At 43.9% G+C, this 22,221-nt stretch overlaps 1 protein-coding gene across 1 annotated transcript in view; it reads right to left on the bottom strand.

Annotated features, from left to right (window-relative positions):
- Positions 1-21,949, bottom strand: part of NID2 (nidogen 2) — a 64,151-nt gene extending 42,202 nt beyond the window's left edge. Inside the window, exons 1-4 of the mRNA XM_023222616.2 lie at positions 21,446-21,949; positions 20,528-20,833; positions 13,432-13,664; positions 6,819-7,564 (exon numbers count right to left, since the gene is read on the bottom strand). Coding sequence (XP_023078384.2) covers positions 6,819-7,564; positions 13,432-13,664; positions 20,528-20,833; positions 21,446-21,676 — 1,516 coding nt within the window. The 5' untranslated portion in view covers positions 21,677-21,949. The remainder of the gene's footprint in view (positions 1-6,818; positions 7,565-13,431; positions 13,665-20,527; positions 20,834-21,445) is intronic.
- Positions 21,950-22,221: the final 272 nt, after the last annotated feature.

Below are 22,221 nucleotides of genomic sequence, written 5' to 3'. Positions count from 1 at the left end.
CAACCTACAAGTGCAACTGTGCAAAGGTTTATAGATTGGAAGCTGGACTACATTTTTCTATTATAGAAAAAGAAATTATAACAATGAGTAGGCTCCCATGACAGGCTATTATGAGACTTAAACTGTAATTACAACGGGTTAACTAGTTACTGGTAAGCTAACCTGGGAGTCTTTTTAAACAGTTTTTTGTGGGCTATTGTATTCTTAGGATGATACTTACTGAGCCAAGAACACACACTCACTCTTTCAGCTTCATAACAGCCACAGGAAGGAAAGAAGATGGATCAGCCCCTAATCTGGGGGCAGGCAAGGCTCCATTTATAATCCCTCTGCCACACCTGCCTTCATGCCCACGTGCACACACAGGTTTGCACACTTAGCATTTACAATGGCAGCTTGTTAGGTGAAAGGTAAATGCTTCTCACAACTGTTGTTCATTCATTCACTAATTCAACAAATATTTACTGAGTATTCACTATAGACCTGGCCTTAGTCTAGAAACTGGGGACATGGCAGGCAGCAAAAGAGACAAAAATTCACATCCCAGCAGTAGTCAATAAACAGGTGTATTACTTAGTGGGGTGGATGTGTAAGAGCTGTGCAAAGAAATGCAGCAGAGAAAGACAAGAAGGCGGGAGGGGGCGGGTGTACATGGCTCTTTTAAATAGCATGGTCAGGAAAGACCTCGGGAGAAGGTGACTGAGCAGAGGCCAGGAGGTGTGGGAGTGAACCCCACAGATGAGGGGAGGCGGGGTGCTGTGTCAGGCAGGAGGGGTGTGTGGGCATGTTGGAGGGATGGTGAGAGGACAGGTGGCCTGGGTCATTCCTGCAGGGTCTCAGAGGTCACAGGAAGGATCTGGGCTTTCATCTGAGTGAGATGGGAAGCACTAGATGTTCTGAAGGTGGAACCAAGAAGGTTTGCTGGTGGATTGGATGTGGGATGATAGTCCTGATATGGGAAACTAAAAGGGTGGAGCTGCCAGTTACTGAGATAGAGAGACTGAGGAGGAGCAGGTTTGTGGGGTTCAGTTCTGACAACAGCATGAGGCGTCAAGGAAATTCACCAAGGGGTGAATAACAACGTACACCCTCAGCACAGCACCATGCAGTCCTTCTCACGGAGAGCTGCATTTCTCCCGGTGGATTCCAGGGACCACGGCATCAGGATCACCTGAGGTTTCTGTTAAAAATGCAAATTCTGAGGTCCCACCTTAGACCTACCAATTCCACTCTCTGGGTGCATCCTAGCAATCTACACTTTAGCCACCCCGCAAGTGATTCTCACACCAATTGATGTTGATAGAAAGCTTGGGATACTTACAAGCCTTGGATTTCTGAGCTAGAAGTTGCTCATTAATGTCATTAACAAATTTAATCTGACCAATTAGCAGCGCCTGGGGTGGGTAGAATGTTAGGAAATGCTCTCGTGCTCATTCCTGGCCATCTGAGAAGCAGAGCTCAGCCCACTTGGGCATCCATCCACAAGAATACCACGTGAAGATTCTTTAGTGAAGGTAACACAGATGCACAGCAGCCAGATAGCCCTTCCCTGAAGAAAGGGGAAACCTGGAGCTAGAACAGTGCTGAGCCCATGTGCAGCTATTTATCCAGGGCAAGAAAAGCCAGACCTCCAGCCAACGTGACTGCTCAAATTTCTATGGGAATTGCAGTGAAACTCAAAGAGGCTGAACTTCTTGAAGGCTGGGAATCAAGATCTGGATCCCAGCTAGATGAGATGTGCAATGAACACATCCAAGGAAAAGTGGCACTTTTTCTTTTCGGTGGTCATTTGCATGTCCCTTCCTATCGTGGCTTTGAGTGTATTTTCATGCACTTCTTCCTATTCTAGTAAGATATTATCTCCATTTTATCGATGAGAAAATTGAGGCCCACAGAGATTAATCTTCTGGCTCTAAATCTCATCAAATTGAGGGGGCATCAGAATCACTGAAGTGCAGAGGAATATGGTAGGGTCGGACAAGAGGGTGAGAGAGGGCAGGCGCACTTGGCTCTTTTAAATAGTACGATCAGGGAAGACCTTGGGAGAAGGAGACATTTGGGCAGAGGCCTGGAGGAGTTGAAGGAGTGAGCTGACTTAAAAATGTAGATTCTGGTTCAGAAGGTGGAGGAGGGGCTTAGAAATCAGTGTTTTTAACTATGTTCCCAGCTGAGTGAGAGGCGGGTAGATGAGAGCCCACACTTTGAGAAATACAGTTTCTAGTCCATGGCCTCCTCTGGGTCCCACACTCTTCCAGGAAGCTCCTGCCATGGAGAGTCAGACCGTAAAGAGGTGTGCTGGCACCTCAGGGCACAGCAGGAAGGTGGAGGCTGGCCAGGTTTGAATGAGCTCATTTTGTCACGGATTAACTGAGGTTTGATAGTTGCTAAAGGATTCTTAACATGAAGACTTTTTAAATCTCACTTTTTTCCCCCCATTTAATGCTTTTTTTTTTTTTTTTTAACTTTTCTCATGTCCTTAATAGAAAGAAAAATGGGGTGGGGATACATCAGAGGAAAGAAAGAAATGCCCTGCCAAAGGACTTGAGACTTGTCCTAACTGGGAGTTTGTAACAAAAATGGAAAATTCTCCTCTGCACTTGTTCTGAGCCACCTTTCAATCTTCATTTTCCCAGAAACACTTAAGCACTTGTCTGCAGCCCTTGGCCGGCCTGCCCTTCTTCACGGAGGGCCCTGGCCCAGCCACAGGGGAGGTTCCATGGTGTGGACCAGGTTCACTGGGCCAACACAGAGGCACACAGGAGGCTTCGTGCACAGGGCTGCCTCAGGACAGCTGCAGCGACTAGTAACAATTTTTACCGCTACCTCAAACAAAAAGAATGGGCATTTTCACTGCAGGACAAATTCTTCTAAGTTTTTCCATCTCCCAGAATGACAGACTAGCTAGGAAAACCATATCCAACTTTATAATGAAAAAACAGTGGAAAGCTTTTTCGTCCAGTTTTCGTGTTTGTTTAATTTTGATGTATGTGTGTGGCATGTAACGATGCTGTTGGCAAACAGTGGTCGGGACCCTGGGGGTGGCCTTTTACAACTGCTGGCATGACACTAACAGGCTCTATTCACTTCTGGTGAAGGGAGAGGGGCTCTACCGGGGAATCTCCTCATACAGGTGTCTTCACAGGTATTGGGGGGCAGTGGGGACTCCTGGTCGCAGACCCTCTGCAACCTGGAGGTGCACCCAGGGGATGGTCTTTGGCACCTGGAGGGTTGCACTGTCAGCAGAACCTGCTTGAATTCTTCTCAGGGTGGAAGTCGAGCTTGCAACATGTTCCTGCAGCCTTTCCCAAGGCCAAAAGTGGAGTGGGACTACATGAGGTTTCTGAAGGCCAGGTGTCCTTCCTCCTAACTCATCATGCAGACTAAGATTAAATTAAGCTGCGTATAGCACCACCTCAGCAGGCTTCAGAATAACTATGACCCCTATTGGTAAACCTCATTCCTTTCTACTCACAACACAGGCAGTCCCATGGTCCCAGGCAACTGAAGCCCTCACTGCCAATTCTCTCACCTCACTGCCTTAATCAGCCTTTGTCTCTGTCTCACTCCCTTCCTCCCTCCTCATTCCCACCTCTGCACCTCTGCTCTTGTCACTTCTCTGTTCATGTTTTCACAAATTCTCCCTCTCATACTCTGACCCCAGGCCTGGCTGGCTCAAGCCCCTCCTTCCTCACAATGACTTCCCCAACAGCAGTGACACTCCTGGACAGTGCCTTTGACTCTGTGTCACCCTACAGCTTTCTCTAATTTCTTCATGGTTTTGTTGCAGTCTTTGCCCTTGCTAAGACAAGTCGCTAAGTATTCCCAAGCTCAGTTTCCATCTCTGTAAAATGGAAAGGATGATAGTACCCACCTTATAGGACAATTTTTTTTTTCAGGCAGTATCTCTCCCTGTTGCCCAGGCTATGCAGTGGCACAGTCATGGCTCACTATAGCCTGGAACTCTTGGGCTCAAGTGATCCTCCCACTTCAGCCTCCTGATTAGCTAGGACCACAGGTGAGCACCACCACACCTGGCTAATTTTTTAAATTTTTTATAGAGACAAGGTCTCCCTATGTTGCCCAGGCTGGTCTCGAACTCCCCACAGGGCATGCCAAGTTCCCACTTTAGAGCAGCAGGCTGCACTCAGCAAATGCCAGCCAAAACTTCCACTAGCACCGAGTCAGAGACAGGTACATGGCAGGTGCTTGGGTAACTTTTTGACTTCACAACAAAACTACCAGAGCTCCCTGGAAACAAGACTCCTCAGACAAAGCATGCTTGCACATCCACCCACTGCTGTTCTGTGGCCTAGGAAGACAGAGCTCGAGTGTGGCCGGGACATTCCTGCCTGGTGTAGATATGATCTAAAAATCTAAATTTCTGAACAAAAAGAAAGGTCTGTAAAATGAGTCCCTAAGGAAAAAAAATATATATATAAAAAGGAGTGATATTTTCTGGGCCTTTAACTAAATCTTGATTTCTTGGTTTAGCAAGATGACTACCCTGAAGCTTCAACGGGAAACTAAAATGTATTGGGCAGGTGATTCCCAGGCTCAGTTTCAATTCTAGCAAGTACATGATGAGGTCTTCATTAACTCTGTTTTAGGGCTGAGGAGAGCCAAGGGTCCAACAGACTCTATGTCTTGCCCCAAACTGCATAGCAGAGCTGGGAGTCAAGGTCAAGTCCAGCCAGCACCAAAACCATGTGCTTTCTATTCCATCAGCAGAAAAAGCCAGGCGGTTGCCACATGGCTGGGTCCTTAGTACCAGGCAATGTTCTATGTCTCTGCCACTCCCACCCCACAACTTCCCAGAGGAAGTCCACACTTACCAGATAGACCTCTGAGCCGCCAATGTTTTATGTGAAAAAAATGGTCACTGCATCCCCTCAAATGTATTTAACAATTGCATGCTTCTATACTTCACACATTTCCCTAAGTTCCTTTAAAAAAAAACTGGATTTTTTTGGTCTAAGTTTCAACTTCTAGTTAGATTTCTTCCCCCCAAATGTGTATTAACCAGCTTTTTCACATGAGTTTTTTGCCATTACCAAGATGTCTATAGTAGACTGCATCCGGCAGCTGATAAATATCATAGTTCATGCCCTACAGCGGTTATAGCTGTGCCTCTGTTCTACTGTATGGCTGGTTCCTGAAGCCTCCTGCCCTTTACTCCAGTGATCTCGAGCTCTCAGAGCCTGAACCAGGGTGTGCAGTCCCTTCTTAACTCTTTAATACATGACTCCATAGATCTGCTTTTGAATATTCCCACGCTCTTCCCGGGGAAGGAAATCACAGCCCACAAATGAGAAGGCCATTCAGGAATGCATCTTTACCTCAAATCCCTTTGTGAAAATCTTTGATACTTGGCTTGAAAATGTACTTACAGGAAACTCATACTTTAAATTCTGGAGATTCTCAGAAGGATCTGAAGGTTCTAAAGACTTTCAATAAAATTTACATCTTCAACTTCATGGAAATGTGGCCCCTTAGGCACAAATTAACGCGAAACTCTTTAATACGCACATTCTTCATTCTCTACCCATCCTCCACCCCATTCCCACTGTTTTAAATCTTCTAAAATTAGTAACAGCAGCCACTATTTATTAAGAACCAGTGAGTGCAGACATGAAGCCAAGAACTTCACTTACCCTGTCTCACTGAATCCTCCCAAGAAAGTCATGAGAAATCAGAGGCTTACGGGTTACATAAGTTACTTCATCACCCAGCAAGCTTGGTAGCCTGGATTCAAACCCGAGGCTGACACCAGTGTACTCCCTTGAATCCTTATACAATGCCACATTAGTCAGAAAATATTTTCTTCCCTCCTGAAGTTAGTACTTCTCCATGCAATATCCTGCAGATAATACCAGAACAGAACCCAGAAGGCTCTCTCTGCTAGGTCAGCCATGTTTTTGCCACAACAGTGACAGGAAACAGAAAAGGTTGGAAAACATGGAGATTCAGAACAAAGCAGTCACCTCTGACCTCTTTCTTCCTATGAGAGGTCAGATGAGCAGTCCCTGGAACAAATGGGAGTGAATCTGGGTCAGTTTCCCATTCACATCTTTCCATGCCTGATGGGGAAGAAACAGCCAGCATGACAAGTCTCAACGAGGACTAGAAGACTGACATAGGCCCCGTGTCCATGATAATTAACCACCGCCTGCTCTCGGCATCTCCCACCTCGCCTCTCAGTCCGATCAGTGAGTCATGAAATGAGGACAGGGCTCCAGGGAGGTGCATGCCACAGCTGCATAGCCATGAACCAGAAATGACAACAGACACAGGTGTTTAGTCATTTTCTTTCCCTGTGGGCTCTCCTCTCCCACACATCACAAGCATATCTCCCCAACCAAGGGAAGTGCTAGGCTTGTCCCACAACAGAGTATGAATCTGGCATGTTCATCTGAGCCAGCACAACTCACCACTTTAAAAAGCACAAACCCATCCCTCACTGGAATGTGTATGAAGCCACAAAATGTTTTACCTTTGCTGAACTTTCAAACTGAAATAGTTCATTACACTTGAGAGCGTAGCTGGCATAACAAACCGAGTTTTCCCCCACTCACTTCATGAGGCCCGTATTTTTAAAAAAACATTATTAATGATCAAGAGATTCCAACAGAATCTGCCTGCCAAGATTTATTTGGCAAAGGAAATTTACTCTATCTCTTGAAACACAGGGATTAAAAATTAGATCCAATCTTCTTTTTGCTAAACTTTTCACCTACCCACTTAAGAGAAAAATCACAACTCTATGCAAAACCAGCAAGGTTAAGATGAAACCTCAGCACCCAGTTTTCTAATGCACTCACCCTCAGTGTTGGAACCTATGTTGTCTTCCAGTCCCACCTCATACGTCCCTCGACTTAGGGGTGTAGTGTGACCTGAAGCAGGGTAATTTCGAAGAACAATTTCTTCTTCAGGATGAGCTGGGGGAACATCCATTTCTGAAGTCACTGGCCCTCCATCTGGGTAGGGCTGGATGCTTCTGTTTTCAGGGTACGGTGGTGGAGTTTCCCAGGAAGGAGCCAGTGAATCTCTGTCTACCTCGGGTGGAGCTGGGCTTCTGGTGCCTCTCTCATCCCAGGGCTCAACTTGGCCTTTTAAATCTGGCCCCTCTACCTCTCCCAGAGATGTTCCTTCTTTGGTGTGAGGGTCCAAGGTAGCAGATTCTGTTTCAGGATAGAATGGCCAATAAGTAGGTGTTGGATGCAAGGAGGAGGACAGATCAGAATCTGGAGGAGAGGCCCTACCCTCTAAAGGCTTTGTATCTACTTTGGACTGGAAGGAAACATCAATGCTGCTGTGGCCATTCAATGCCTCCTCTGGTTCACCCGGAAGGTATTCAGCTTCCTCCTCATTCACATCATAGTAATCCAAATTGTCCTCATTGTAGTCACTTTCCAGGGCTGTAGCATGGCTGAAGGAACGTCCCAGGGGAACAGAAGAGTGGGCAGCGGAAAGGTCTCGTCCAACTGCGGCTGGCCTGACATTGTCCAACAGGGAAGTGCTGCCGATATGGAAAGCCCACACTCCAGGGATCCCCAGGTTGCTTAGTCTAAATAAAAAGGAAACAGTCATTGTAACAAATGTAACACAAGTGTCCATTCACCCACTTTCCTAGAAGGTGAACAACTAACTGAAAGACAGCTGGGCATGGTGGCTCACACTTATAATCCCAGCACTTTCCAAGGCCAAAGTAGGAGGATGACTTAAGCCCAGGAGTTTGAGACCAGTCTAGGCAACGTAGTGAGAACCTGCCTCTACAAAACACTTCTCTAAAAAAAATTAGCCAGGTATGTGCCACACGCCTGTGCTTCCAGCTACTCAGGAGGCTGAGGTGGGAGGGTCACTTGAGCCCAGCAGTTCCAGGTTACAGTGGGCTTTGGCTGCAACCACCGCACGCCAGCCTGTGTGGCAGAGTGAGACCCTGTCTCAAAAAAACAAAAACCAAAAAACCTGAAAGGCTATTAAGATCAGGTTCAGTTTTCACGGGTATATAAAACCAAATAAAAGCAGACTTACACGGTAACTAAAAGGATCATACTGGACTTTTGATGTGAACTACCTTTTATTTAACATTATGTTTCAAAACTGTATGCCACAGAATGCCAGACCATCAAATTATCAATCTGCTCTACAATCCAAATGGTTTATCTAAAATCTGGCTATCTGAAAATAAACAAGGAATGTAGGAATGTTTCATCCTTCCTCCACTTGTCTGGAAACTTATAACACGTTTAAAAAATGTATGCTTAAAACTCTGCCAAATACTGACACTCGAATGACTACTACATACTTTCAAGAGCTGGTGATGCCCCTTCCCTGTGCCAAGTGTTTCACATTCTTCAATACAGTCTGCAAGTTACAGGTGATCATGTTCAACTTTATAGAGGAGAAAATAGGTTTTAAAAGGCTAACTGATCTTCTGAAAGTCAAAAGATCTTGTAACAAAACAAACAAAAGATCTTGTAACTTAAACAAAAGTTGTAACAGACAACTGGATCCGAATTCAGTTAACACCAAAGCCCATGCTCTACACATCTATGTTACATTATGACTGAAAACCATACCACACACTGCAGTCAATAAGCATCTGAATTATCATTACTGTACAGAATATTAAAGACATTTCATTGTTTATTCACTTGAACTGACCAATTCGCTAATCCACAAAGAACGGTGAGTCAACATAAAAAAATTCAAAGAAATACAAATGCCAAAACCTAAAAAAATTTTTTTGGCACTGAAAAAGTTAAGGAGCAAATAAGACAGTAGCTTAGAGGTCTTTTAAAGACTTCTGGAAACAGCTCTCTCATTTCCTCCATGAGAAAAGAACATGAACTCCATTCAGTTTCTAAATATCCCAATATTTAATTATTTTACTCAATGATATACCCTAAAGAGAACAACTACATAGGATTTCTGAAAATATGGGAAAACCTGAGTGAACAAGGGTCTGGCTATGTTGAAAATGCCAGTTTGTATACTCCTCTGGTATTTATACAAAACACTAGGCTCAAATTCTCCCAAGCAATGAAATTACCTCAAAAGTCAGTCAATGAGGAATAAGAGTCAATGGCTAATAAGATAATAAAAAATTCACTGAATTGTATAAGAACAAAATATCTTTCTTCATTTGGGTGGGTACTCATCATGTTCATGTGGATTTCTATAGTAATAATATTTTTCAGTACAATTTGAAAATGTCTTTCTCGTGTGTATGTGTGTGTGTATGCGTGTATGTATATGTATATGCTGTGGTCACTATTGTGATAAATTTAGGGAAAGAGAAGCATAGAAAGAAAAACTGATTTTGTGTGCAATATGCTATACGTATCTGTGAAGTTCATAAGAGTTAATGTTGGTGTTTATTGGTAAGCAAATAAGGAAAACTAAAGACAGTAAGAGAAAATTCAGAAGTTCTGAGGATACTGAGTTTATTATCACATTAGAGGTGTTGCAACTATGAAATTTCCTCTGGAAGTTAGAAACAAACTATAAAATCTTCAAAAAGTGGAAAAATATAGATTATGGCCAATAAAAGCTAAATAAAAAAACCTTCTAATTATATATAAATCACTATCCTGGGTTTTGTCATTATGCATAATGGAAAAGTAACCAATTTGAGTTTATTTTAAAAATCCAAGGTCATCTGGAAGCTTAGTAATAGAAAGAATTTTATTTATTAATTTATTTATTTCTAGATTTCTTAATTTATTACTAGAAAGGAAAATTGGGTTACAAAATGGGATGACAATGCCCTCCTCCCTGGGTTGTTAGGAGAAGTAAGTGAGAAAACCACATTAAAATGCCTAGCACTGACCAGGCGTGGTGGTTCACGCCTGTAATCCCAGCACTTTGGGAAGTCAAAGTGGGCGGATCACCTGAGGTTAGGAGTTCAAGACCAGCCTGGCCAACATGGTGAAACCCCATCTCTACTAGAAATACAAAAAAATTAGCCAGGTGTGATGGTGTGTGCCTGTAATCCCAGCTACCTGGGAGGCTAAGGCTGCAGAAAAGCTTGAACCCAGGAGGCAGAGGTTGCAGTGAGCCAAGGTCATGCCACTGCACTCCAGCCTGGATGACAGAACAAGACTCCATCTCAAAAAAATAAATAAATAAAATGCCTATCACTGGCCCTACACATCATGAATACTTATTAACTACTGTCTTGCCTTCCAGAATATAGAAAAGTATGATTTCAAAATATACACATGTGAATTCATATTTAAATTTGCAGAGGAAGAGTATGACAAACATTATGAACTATATAATTTATGACCTTTGAGCTCACAGTTGTGAGACAAATTTGAGGAAGAAAATAATTGACTAGGAAAATAACTTTACTCTTAATTATTTATTCAGAGGTAGGGTCTCACTCTGTCACCCAGGCTGGAGCATAGTGGTATGATCATGGCTCACTGTAGCCTCAACCACCTGGGCTCAAGTGATCCTCCCACTTCAGCCTCCCAAGTAGCTGGGTCTACAGGTGGACACAACCACACCCAGCTAATTTGGTTAATTTTTAGTAGAGATTAGGTCTCACTATGCCGCCCAGGCTGGCCTTAAAAGCCTGAGCTCAAGCAATCCTCCCACCTTGGCCTCCCAAAGCGCTGAGATTAAAACCACCTTGCCCAGCCTAACTTTACTCTTGAGAGATGCATACTAAGGCATTTAGCAATGAACTGGCATGATGTTTGTGACTTACTTTAAAACACTTAAACAAGCTGGGTGTGGTGGCTCACACCTGTAATCCTGCACTTTGGGAGGCTGAGGCAGGTGGATCACCTGAGGTCAGGAGTTTGAGACCAGCCTGGCCAACATGATGAAATACTGTCTCTACTAAAAATACAAAAATTAGAAAGGTGTGGTGGTGGGCGCCTGTAATCCTAGCTACTGGGAGGCTGTGTCAGGAGAATCGCTTGAACCCAGGAGGCGGAGGTTGCAGTGAGCACAAGATCATGCCACTGCACTCCAGCCTGGGTAACAAGAGCGAAACTCTGTCTCAAAAAAAAAAAAAAAAAAAAAGAAAAGAAAAAAAAATTAAATAAACAAAGAAATGAATATGGCAAAATGTTTACAATGTATAAATCTAGGTGATGGGCATTTGGCTGTTCATTTAGTTATTCTCTCCACTTTTCTGTATATTTTTGAAAATTTAAATAATGAAAAGTAGAATAGAAGATTATATTGAAGGACATTTCTATGATTTTGATGTACAGAAGTTCTTCCTAAGAATAACTCCAAGATCCAAAATCAGAAAGGAAAAGACCGGTAACTTTGACAATCTGAAATGTACAACTGCTAAATCATATACCCTTTCTCAGCAATTCCACTTTTAAGAATTTATTTTAGGGAGAAATGAGAATGTGAGCAATGTTTATTATGCTGTTTACTGCAATGATATTTATAACAAGAAAAATCAGAAATATGTGAAATGTTCATTAATAAGCTGTCTTTATACATATATGACACAATGTTTTATAACCTTAAAATGGTAATATAGACAGACATCTGACTGAAAGACCCCTATAAGAAGATATTAATGTGAGAACACCACTTATATAGCAAAAGAATCATTTTGGTTTTAAAAGTTTTGTATATACCTGAATTCTAGAGAAGGACCGTTAACACTCGTTATCACTTGAAGCAGTGATTATGGGTAACTTTTTCTTTTATTTCACATTATTCTGCATTGTTTGTGCTTTACTGTTTGTATTAAGCATGGATTACACTAAAGAAAAATATGTGAGTCATTTGGCCCCATATCTTACCCTGCTTTCGCCAAGCAATTCAGAGATTTCTGGGAAGTATCAAAGATAACAACGAAGGAAGGCATGAAAGGGGTTAGATGGAAATGCCGTCTGTGTGTTTGTGTGTCACACGTGATGGTGGGTGTTAGTTCCAAGAGACCTTTACAGCTCTGCTCAGGGAACACAACTGCTTTTTGCCACAGGCCTTCTGGCCCCACTGTCTCCTGTCTCCTGTGTAGACGCCAGCACTTACCCAGAGCTCTGTAATTGTTGATCTATTTGTCTATCAACTCTAATAGGGTACAAGCTGCTGGTGTGCAGGACCAGTGTCTTAGAAATCTTTGTATTCCATGTGCTTGGCCATTGTCACCTCTCTATAATGCCTGAGGAATAATAAATCTATGAGCTCCCAAGTAGAAGAGGAGGGTGGAACCAGAGGAGGAAAAGTAAGGAACTGAATTTGCTCCAGAGTCCAGACTAAGTGGCAGCCTAGATGGAGCCCTAAAGATGCCCAGTGTGGATCATAAGGATGGGAAAGGAAACAAGGACTCAGCACAAGATAAAATAAGTAGTTCAGTACTCCAGACTTGAGCTTGGATTTTGGCTTCATCACTTAACTTTGAGATCATAGGCAATTTATTTAACTTCCGTAAGTTCCTCTGTAAAATTGGGAAAATAGTAGTACTAACCTACAATTCTTGTGAGTTTTAATTAAGATAACATCTGGAAAGTATTTAGCATGATGCTTGGCAAATAGTAAGTTTTCAATAAATGTCAGCTCTGAGTAACCAAATCTGGCTATAGTGGTCTCTTTCTGGTAGCCGAGCAGAGCAGATGGCATGCAAAAGTATGAGGTGTTTCTATACCTACCCAGAACTGATTAAATGAAGCCGAGAAGCAGTTAATGGAGGCCAGGAAGTAACCAATGTATTCTGTCTGGCTTCTGTATTCAGGAAATGAATAAAAGCAAGGGCACCCCTATCCCCCTCATACACCCCCCACAAAAAACCTGAAGTCAATGAATATCCTACTGGCACTATCTATACTGGCAAAATGCAGAAGAGCTTATTATTACACTAGTTAAGTAAGCCCTCTGGATCATTCATTCATTCATCCATCTATTTACTAAATGCCCATTATGGGCAGACACTGATGAGTTGAAGGAATGGGTTCAATTCACTTTAGGTAATGAAGCCAGAGAGACATCCTCAGACTTCCGGAAACCTATAAATCTTAGTTATTTTTCCTGCAAATTACATTACTCAATTTAATGTTTAACAGTATCTGTCCAAAAGACTAAATCACAGTACTTCCTCCTGTGAAATGATTAATCTAGAAAACCTCAAACTGGGTGGTTTATGACTGGGTATTTTTATGTGGTTCCAAGAGCAATGTTTTTCATATCAAGCCTCAGTGGCTCTACAAATATACACACATACTGTTCTGTTTCCAGTATCTATACCCAATAGAGCAGGAAAAATAAAGGACCTTTTATGTTTTGGTGAACTTGATCCTTCCAGGGTTTAATCTAGTCTCTCGGTTTTGACTTGATGCCTTGCTTAGAAGCCACCAAGATATTATTTAATGGTCTTATGGTCACTTGTGCTCAGGTACCTCCTAAAAGTCCTTCTATTCAAATAGGAAAGGGCTTCAGCTCAATGTTACTTACTGATAGAGATTTTTCACAGACTGTTCAGTGCTAGTCAAGCTGAAATACGGTCCTTCTGACTTCAGATCATCAGCCTCCCCTCGGCAGAAGCCCACCCGAGCTGGAAGCTGAAGCTGGACATTGTAAGACTCTTTGGGGCGGGTTCCAAGGAACTGCAGGCCGTTGGCAGGATAAAGAAAGAGGGCGTAGCTATCAGACCCATCAGATGCCAACACTGCCTGGAAAGTGTTCAGCTGCGAGAAAAAAAAAAAAAGAGAGAGAGAGAAATGTCCTGTAAAAAAACAAATAAACAAAGAAAGAAATAGAATGCAAGCAAAGCACCATAAAGTGCAAAGAATTTTCCCCTTTCTCAGGATTCCTCCAAACTGTTTTTAAATGTCGTCTTCTTTAAAATTTCCTCTTCAAGTTACTAATATAATTTCATAAGTGATATTATTTATTATTGCAAATACCATTTTCAATTTAGATTAATAGTTGAAATACGCATAGGTAAAACGTAGGTTAAAAATATATACACTTTTAAGGTTTCAAACTTCTCTCATCCAAACCTCTTTCAGCGCTAAGAGCAATCAGCAAAATTAACTTGTCCATCCTGCAGTCACTGCCCTAGTTTATAACCCTAGGCACTCGGCATCTCTCATTGGCGTCATTCATTCATTCATTCATTCATTTATCCATTCATCCATTTATGCCCACTATGGGCCGGCACTGTGTTAGGCCCACTTGGTCAAAAGGCCTCCTTACTCTCTCACAGCCTCACTTTCTTTCCTCTTCCATCTACCCTTTCATACGAGCATCGGGTTATCCTCATTTCACAGATGAGAAAAAGACACAGGGACTAATAGGTCTTCCCCAGGTCAGGTGGCAAGTATGTGGTGGTGGGCCAGCCAGCTCTACAGCCTGCACCCTAGGACACCCTAACCCCTCCTCAACATGTCATTCAAGGTGAGTTGTAACCTGGCTGCATACGTCCCTCCCAGGCTCAGTTCCACTGCATCTTTGTCAGACTATTTAATAGTGCCCATTTGCACCATGTCCTTGGATGCTTCTACACTTTGCTCATGGATGCTGCCACTCGGAGGTGTTTGTGATTATAAAATGATTTCTGTTCTCTGAACCTCTGTAACGCCTTTATGAGCATCTCCAGTGAGCATTCACCTCATTATGCTTGGTTAGTTGTTTATATGTTTGTAAACACCATTCATTTATTCATTTGTACACTAATTCAAACAGCCAAGTGTTTACTTAAGCACCAGACATTATGCTTGATGCTGAGGATGCGAAGGAGCAAAGGACAGACTCTGCCCAGGAGAGTCTCACGGTGAAGGACAGGGAAACAGTCATGGTTGAAATTGTAGGAAAGTCATTGGAGAAGGTGGTAGAGGCCACAGAAGGCGGGGGTGTGTGTCCAGGACCTCAGGGTGGGGGTTGGGAGGTGTCACAGAGGCAGCCGGTGAATGTTATAAACACTGCAGGAGCCAACACAGACCAGAGAGAGACCAGGAGCCTGAATCCGCTGCCAATTCAACACTCAGGTCCTTATAGGATCACTCCTTAACATTCCGTCTACCCTCATGTTTTCAACAAGATGAGATTTTTGCCTTTACCTTCATTCAGCGACCACTCCTCCCAAAGATCTGTTAACAGTGCTTGATTCTCTAAAAAGGTGTTATGTTTAGGCCTCTGAAACTCTCTCTCTCACTAAATCACACTACTTTTACAATTTAGTAAGGAACTGGAAAGGTATTTTTAAAACACAACTTACTTCATAAATAATGTGACTCTTAGAAATATTATTTGCTGGTAAGTATCATTACCTCTCCATTCTGCTAGACAGACAAACTCGAGCACAGAGAAGAACATCACATTTCACTGAAGGAAACAGCAAGGAAGGAATGGGCTCTTCCCTTTGTTCTGAGTCTACTCCCACAGTTGTGCTAGCTCTTTTCTAATGTTAATTTTTCCTTTCAATGTTTAATTTCAAGGTAGGGTTTTGAGGTTTTGCTAATAGGACAAAGAAACATAGATGTAACACACTCTTCAAGAGCAAATAAAATACAATCAGCCATTCTTTTGGTTCTCTAACCCAGAAAAAACAACATCTTGCTTTGCTTCTTTCATTCATTCAACTCACAAAGTAACAGGGTGCCTAGTATATTTGTTATTGTTCCAGTTGTTCATTGTTCATCAGCAAAGCTTGACTTTTCCAGAAACAAAAAGCAAGAAATGTTTTTAGAGCTTCTCAATGCTAGGAAGCCACAACTACTGCCAAATATAAACAAAGGCTGTTCTGCCTCATGTCTAACCATAAGATAGTCTACATCATCAACTAATGTGGACTCAATAACTTCAGAGTTGTGCGTTAGTCAGAATAAAGAAAAATCTACTAGGGAAAGAAAAGTACTCGAGAAAGGAGAAAAAAAACCCATTGTAAAAAGCTAAGCTTTCAAAGCTCCTGGCACCGATCTCCCATAATAAATGTGAAACAGGAGAGAATCCTGTTCTAAATTTAGAGAAATTCTATAAGATAAGGAGGTTGTAGAGACTGTGAAGAATTGAAGGAGATGGGGAAGGGGGGACGAGAGAAGTAAACAGAGCTGTGAAGAGGAGAGTCTGGCTTTTTGCTGTGCACTCTGGGCATTTAGCACTTTATTTTATTCATTCATTCAGCCAACCAGCCAACAAACTCATTTCAATTAAAATTTACTCAACATCTTCTATATACTATCCTTGAGATGAGCACTCATTATGGGTGGCAAGTATTTAATTGCTTTGTCTCCACCAAAATAGGCAAATATCAGAGGAAGGAAATAACTTCCTTTTAAGTAGAATTTATGATCCCAAAGTACACGCCAGAGGAGTTTGGCTGTTTAAAAGCCACCCACACACTAAATCATCACTTGTAAAGTTCTCAGTTAGTTCTACAAAATTCTACATCTAATTGCTAAAGAGCCCACTTCATGAAGTCTTGAAGGGCTCCCCCTCTCAAAAAACTCCTTGACTAGCTTCCAAACAGGAAAGGTCCTCGCATTCCTAGATACAAGCCTCTGCAAGAGCCGCACAGTCTCTGTCTCCAAAGAGAAGCCCTCAGATGGGCTGCCAAACCCGACGAACGAGTCACTGGTTCCCAGCTCCCCCAGGATCCCAGAGAGGAGAAAGGGGCCTCCACGGGGAGAGGAGCAGCACAGAGAGGATCAGGGTGAGTGGCTGCAGGCCCTGTTATCAGAAAGAGAGAAAAGCCAGAGCCCTCTGCAGAAACCAGAGCCTGACTCTTCCTCCCAGGACATCCCAATCAATGTTGAAGTGACACTCATCAGAGTCAGGCTGATGCATACAACACACACCCCTCTAAGAATTTCTAACTTTTGCAATTCATTTAATTAACTGCAGCTATCTGGCCAAAAATCAGAATAGTGACATCCTTTTCTTCAAGGGGCTTGCCTATAGAAGATTATCAAAATGAAAATGGAGCATTAGGGTGACTCTTATAGGGGTCACAAAGTTCTCTTTGTCATCTTCCTCAGGAACACATGTCCTCTAGAGCTGTAGGATCATTGGGTCTGGCCTCCAGTGTTTGCTGTGAACACTAACCTCCATTCCTTAGTGAAGTTCTTCATCTCCCACTGCCTGCAGGACACTGTCACATGCAGGACTGTCTCTCATTTATTTTACTGCACTAAATCCTACAGATCCTGCCAAAAATTCAAAGACAAATGCTGGGTACTATCACATCCCTAATACTATATCCTTCCTGATACTCTTCAGCAAAACGTCAGCATTTCTAATTTCCATATATGGTTCAGCATTAACCAATTTCCATATATGTCTCTATTCTCTTCGTCTTCACAGTGATATCTCAGACTCAGGCTGAACTCTCTTGCATAGGCTGTAGACCTCCCCTCTTCTAAACCTCGTCTCCAGAAGTCAAAAAGCTACAAAAAGTCCTGCTTTTACCTCTCATTTTCTCTGTGAAATCCAACCACCTCCATCAACGACTATCACCTTTGAACCAAGTCAACATGTCTCAGTCCCCAACCACGTGGAGGCCTCCATTAGGCAATGTCTTAATTTGTGTTCTGTTACTTACAACAAAATATTTGAAATTGGGTAATCTACAAAGAAAAGGAATTTATTTCTTACAGTTATGGAGGCTGAGAAGTCCAAAGTTGAGAGGTCACATCTGGTGACAGCCTTCTGGTCAGTGGTAACTGCAGAGTGCCAGGCACTTAGGGCATCACGTGGCAACAAAGCTGAGTGTGCTAATGTGCTAGCTCAGGTCTCAATTCCTCTTCTTATAAAGCAACCAGTCCCACTCCATGATAATCCAGTAATCCATGAATGAATAAATTAACCCATTCATGGGGGCAGAGCCCTTATGACCCAGTCACCTTTCAAAGGCTCTACCTCTCAATACTGCCACGTTGAGGATTAAGTTTCAACACAGTTTTCAGAGGGGACAGATATTCAACCATAGCAGGCAACCTTCCACTCATCTGTCTTATGTTACGGCCTGTGACTCTTTCATCCATTTCTCTGGGCCCAGCTCTTTCAACCTACTCCCAGGTCACGTTCTAGCTCAGAACAATCTCTCTTGCTACCTCATTCTCAATATCCATTCTTTTTATCCCTTTCAACCCAACTGAAATTCCAGATAAACAAAACATTCCCCACACCACAGAGATCTATATAACCCAGTTGTCTCTAACCCTATCCCTAAAATGACAAAAACAAAACACTCCTCTTTCCCCCAAAAAAGCACAGCTAAAGTAAACACTAGTCCTCCACGTCTCCCATTGGTAAGTATTTCAAAGGTCTACACCATAACTTTTTTGCTCTGTGAACTACCTATGACAGTTTAAGAAATCTCAGATTTACTGAGTTGACAAACACTATTTGTTCACATTTTTTTCAGATACAATTACACCTTGACATTCCTGCAATATCAGCTGCAACATCTGGTCACACTTGACAGGAATATCCATGGAGAAAACGGGCACCAACTGCGATTGTTTTTAATGGCAAAGATGCCATTGCTTTGAATCTTCCAGTTGCCAGTAACTTTGCAATATAAGGTTAGTAAGCCAAAATTTAAGCAGGCCAAGTAGAACTCAGTCCTTCAAGCAAATTACATCATTGTTTGCCAAAATCTATCTCCAAAGAACTATTAAAACAAGAACTCAAGTTCCAGAGCTCTTTAAAATACCAGAAGAACCTTCAACACGGGTAACTGAAAGAACATCCCCTATCCAAACAGAATCCTCCTTTCTTCATGAAACATTCTGAAGCCAACTAGCACATGGCAATGTCTGCAAGTGGATTTTAATTAGAAAAGTAAAAGAGAGTTGGAATTTACAAATCTTTTCTACCCTAAACCTCCCCCACCCCCAAAAAAGGACCAGACAAAAGTTTTAATTCCAAAAACCTTGCATTTAAAGAGTCCTTATGCAACAAAGAGAGTAAGCAGATGGTTACCAGAGGCTGGGAAGGGTAGTAGGGGTCAGGGGAAGGTGGGGACAGTTAACAGATACCAAAAAAAAAAAAAAAAAAAAAAAAAAAAAAAAAAATAGAGAATGAATGAGACCTACCATTTGATAGCACAACACGATGACTATAACCTGTGATAACAGGTTATTATAGTCAATAATAACTTAATTGTACATTTTTAAATAACTAAGAGTGTAATTAGATTGTGTGTAATACAAAGGATAAATGTTTGGGGGGATGGATACCCCATTCTCCAAAATGTGATTATTACATATTGCATGCCTATACCAAAACATTCCATGTACCCCGTAAATATATACACCTACTATGTACTCTCAAAAATTAAAAAAATAAAGAGTCCTCATATAAAAGATATATATCACAGCATCCTTACAAGATAGAGATCAGTGACATGGGCACGTAACCTCATCTCTTAACAGTGGGCATGTATCATCCTTCTATAGTGAAGAAACATTTCCGTAAGTTAAAATTGAAATGAATCATATGGTTTCAGCCCTTGGAGTATGGCATTTTAGATTCAGGTCTAATTTCATAGAAGGAAGCCCTTACTTTCTTCAGGAATGAGGCAGTTCGCCATTTACCAAGCCACCCTGGCCCCACTCATATCCATTTGGAGGACTTCAAATGTTGATGACAAGACTAAAGATCGGGAGCCTGGGATTTTTTACTTTCCGCAGCTAGAGACTGTAAAGCACATTGAGGGCAGACTCCTATAAACTAAGGAACATGTGGACTGGTACCTGGAAGGCAATTAGGCAGAAGTTCTCAAGAACTTTACCAAAAGTGCATCCTCTCTGACTTACCAATTGCATTTCCTGGAATGTCAACTAAGAACATGTGCAAAGATTTAGCTTTTTAAAAAGTAATTCATGCTATTATTTATAATAATGAAAAATCAGAAAAAGCCTTAATGGCCCCTGGGAGCACTGGTTGAGTAAACTGTGGTAAACCTTCTGTATTATACAGGATAATAGCAGGATACAGTAGTATGCATCATCATAAATGATGTTGTACAAATACATTTATTGACGTTGAAACATATTCACAATATACTATTCTGTGAAAAAAGCAAGTTATAAAACAGTACGTGTAGTGTAAACTCATCATTGTTAATGGACAGCAATAAAGATATACAGAAGAAAAAACTCTGAAAATGTACACAGAAAAATGTTTATCAGTGGTAGGAAAATAAGTGGTTGTTCTCTTTTTTAAAATTCTCTATATTTTCTGATTTTTTTCCCTTCAATGAACATATAATTAGAAACACTTGTATACTTAGAGATGGTTCTAAAAATAAGCAACCAAACAGTAAATTGCCTTATGTTCAAAGGGGCTCCCACATCTGCACTCCCGCTCTCATATCCCGTAAGCAATATTTTTCTCAATGGAGTGACCACCTGCCAGGGTCTCAGAAGATGCTTAGAGACAATATCTTTCCTCACTTCCAAGCCTCCAGCCCTGCTGCCTCCAACGTCAGGTTCAGTGCAAGAGTAAGCTCAGAAACAACTCCAAGCCAGTCCCTGGGTTGCAGCCCCAGAATTCAAGCCCATCCTTCAATTTCCTCAGCAGTCAAATACCCCTGGTCACTTACCTCTCCCGAGGGCAACGCCCCGCGCTTGACCTCCTCGTAAGCGCCCACCTGCTCCCAGGTGGCCAGGAAGGCGTGGGTGGGGGTAAAGCGCGCAGAGCGCGGGAAGCCAGCGCGCACATAGCGGGCGGCCAGGCCCAGCACTGCCGGGGAGGTGTCCTCTCGGTACAGGACTCGGCCCCTGCCGTGGCTCGTGTCGATGTCGGCCAGGAAAGGGGCGATGGCCGGGAAGTCGGTGGGGAAATCATAGTCCACATACTGTGTTTCCCTGGGGAAGTCCTGAGTGGAGATGATGCCATTGGTGCCCACCTGGGAGAGGACAGGGACAAAAAGGTGACGGTCGCTCAAGCCCAAGGACGCTACCCTGTCGCGCAGGGAGGGAAGGGAACTCACTTAGGCAAAAAGCCTCCCCTTCCCCACCGGCTGGGGGGAGTCTGGATTCAGGGAAACAAGCGCAACTTTTGCAACTGTCCCACCTCCCCTTACGCCAACCGCGGTGCAATAGGTCCAGGCGCCCTACAACTCGTTTACCTATCTGCTCACTCCTCTCAAAACCCCGGAGCCCCATGTCCCCGGAGAGGAAGCCGCCAGGTCTGAGGAGGGAACACCCCAGCTCCGCAGACGGGCACAGCCTTTTCGCGGTCCTAACTGCAAAGCCCGCCGGCCGCCCTTAGCAACGCCACCTTTTCTGCCTGGGGCGCGTACGTGGCTGCGAACAATTCTTGCTCTCCCCTGCAGGTCATTCTTGTTCCCCTTCAGCAGCGGGGCAGGCAGCGGCATCGCTCTGCCCGGGTCCCACCGCAAGGGTGCTGGGGGGCTCCGGGCGTGGGGGATGTTTCCTCCCCTCTGGAGGCAGGGTTTCCGTAGAGCGACCCCTGGGAAGAAGCTGCGGGAAAAGTGCCAGGAGGGGGCTGAACTTACGTAGAGATTGCTGAATCGGGCTTCGTAGAAGTGCAGGGGATTCGCCAGCTTCACCACGGCTGAGCTTTCGTCGTCGCCTTCTTGCAGAAGCTGGTCTCCCCACGACTCCCCGTGTGGGAAGAGCTCGTCTGGGTGCAGCGCCGCGGCCCGCGACAGCAGCAACGGCAGCAACAGCAGCAGCACTGGTAACGACGACAGCGCCGGCCGTCCGGCCACCCGGTCTCCCTCCATGCTCGCTCGGCCGTGCGCTTCCCCGTTACACAGCGCGTCCCGCCCCGGCCTCCAGCCCACTCTCCGCGCCGCGCCAGCCTCGAACCTGGATCTACGCGGGCGACTGGGCGGGGCGGGACTCCAGGCCCACCCAGCACGCTAATTGGCTGAGGCCCTCGGCTGGGGACCAATCACCGGCTCTGAGAAAGTTCGGCAGAGGCCACCACATCTGGTTCTCGTTAAGTTTTCTAAGGCAGCGAGCGGCAGCGGGAGCAGCGCGGCTGGCGGGGTAAAAGCTCCTGGCCAGGATTGCCCGGAGCTGCTCCTTCCACTCCGCCCCTAGGGAGCTCCTGGGTCATCCTCTCATCCGGGCTGCCCCGCAGCCCCGACGAGCCCCAGCCCCGGGACCAAATGGCCCGCAAGGTCTGGGGCAGCGGCGTTGCAGGAGATGAGCTCAGCGCCAAGGGGACCCTGCGGGGGCGAGCGCGGCTGCTGGCCTGCGAGCTCTGGCCCCAACAGGCTGGCAGGGCGCGGGCGGGTGGCGGGGTTGCGGTATGAACTTTGCG

Source organism: Piliocolobus tephrosceles, chromosome 6, assembly GCF_002776525.5.
Source record: "Piliocolobus tephrosceles isolate RC106 chromosome 6, ASM277652v3, whole genome shotgun sequence".
Lineage (NCBI taxonomy): Eukaryota > Metazoa > Chordata > Mammalia > Primates > Cercopithecidae > Piliocolobus > Piliocolobus tephrosceles.
The sequence above is the reverse complement of the archived record's forward strand: the minus strand, read 5'-3'. Positions and strand labels throughout refer to the sequence as shown.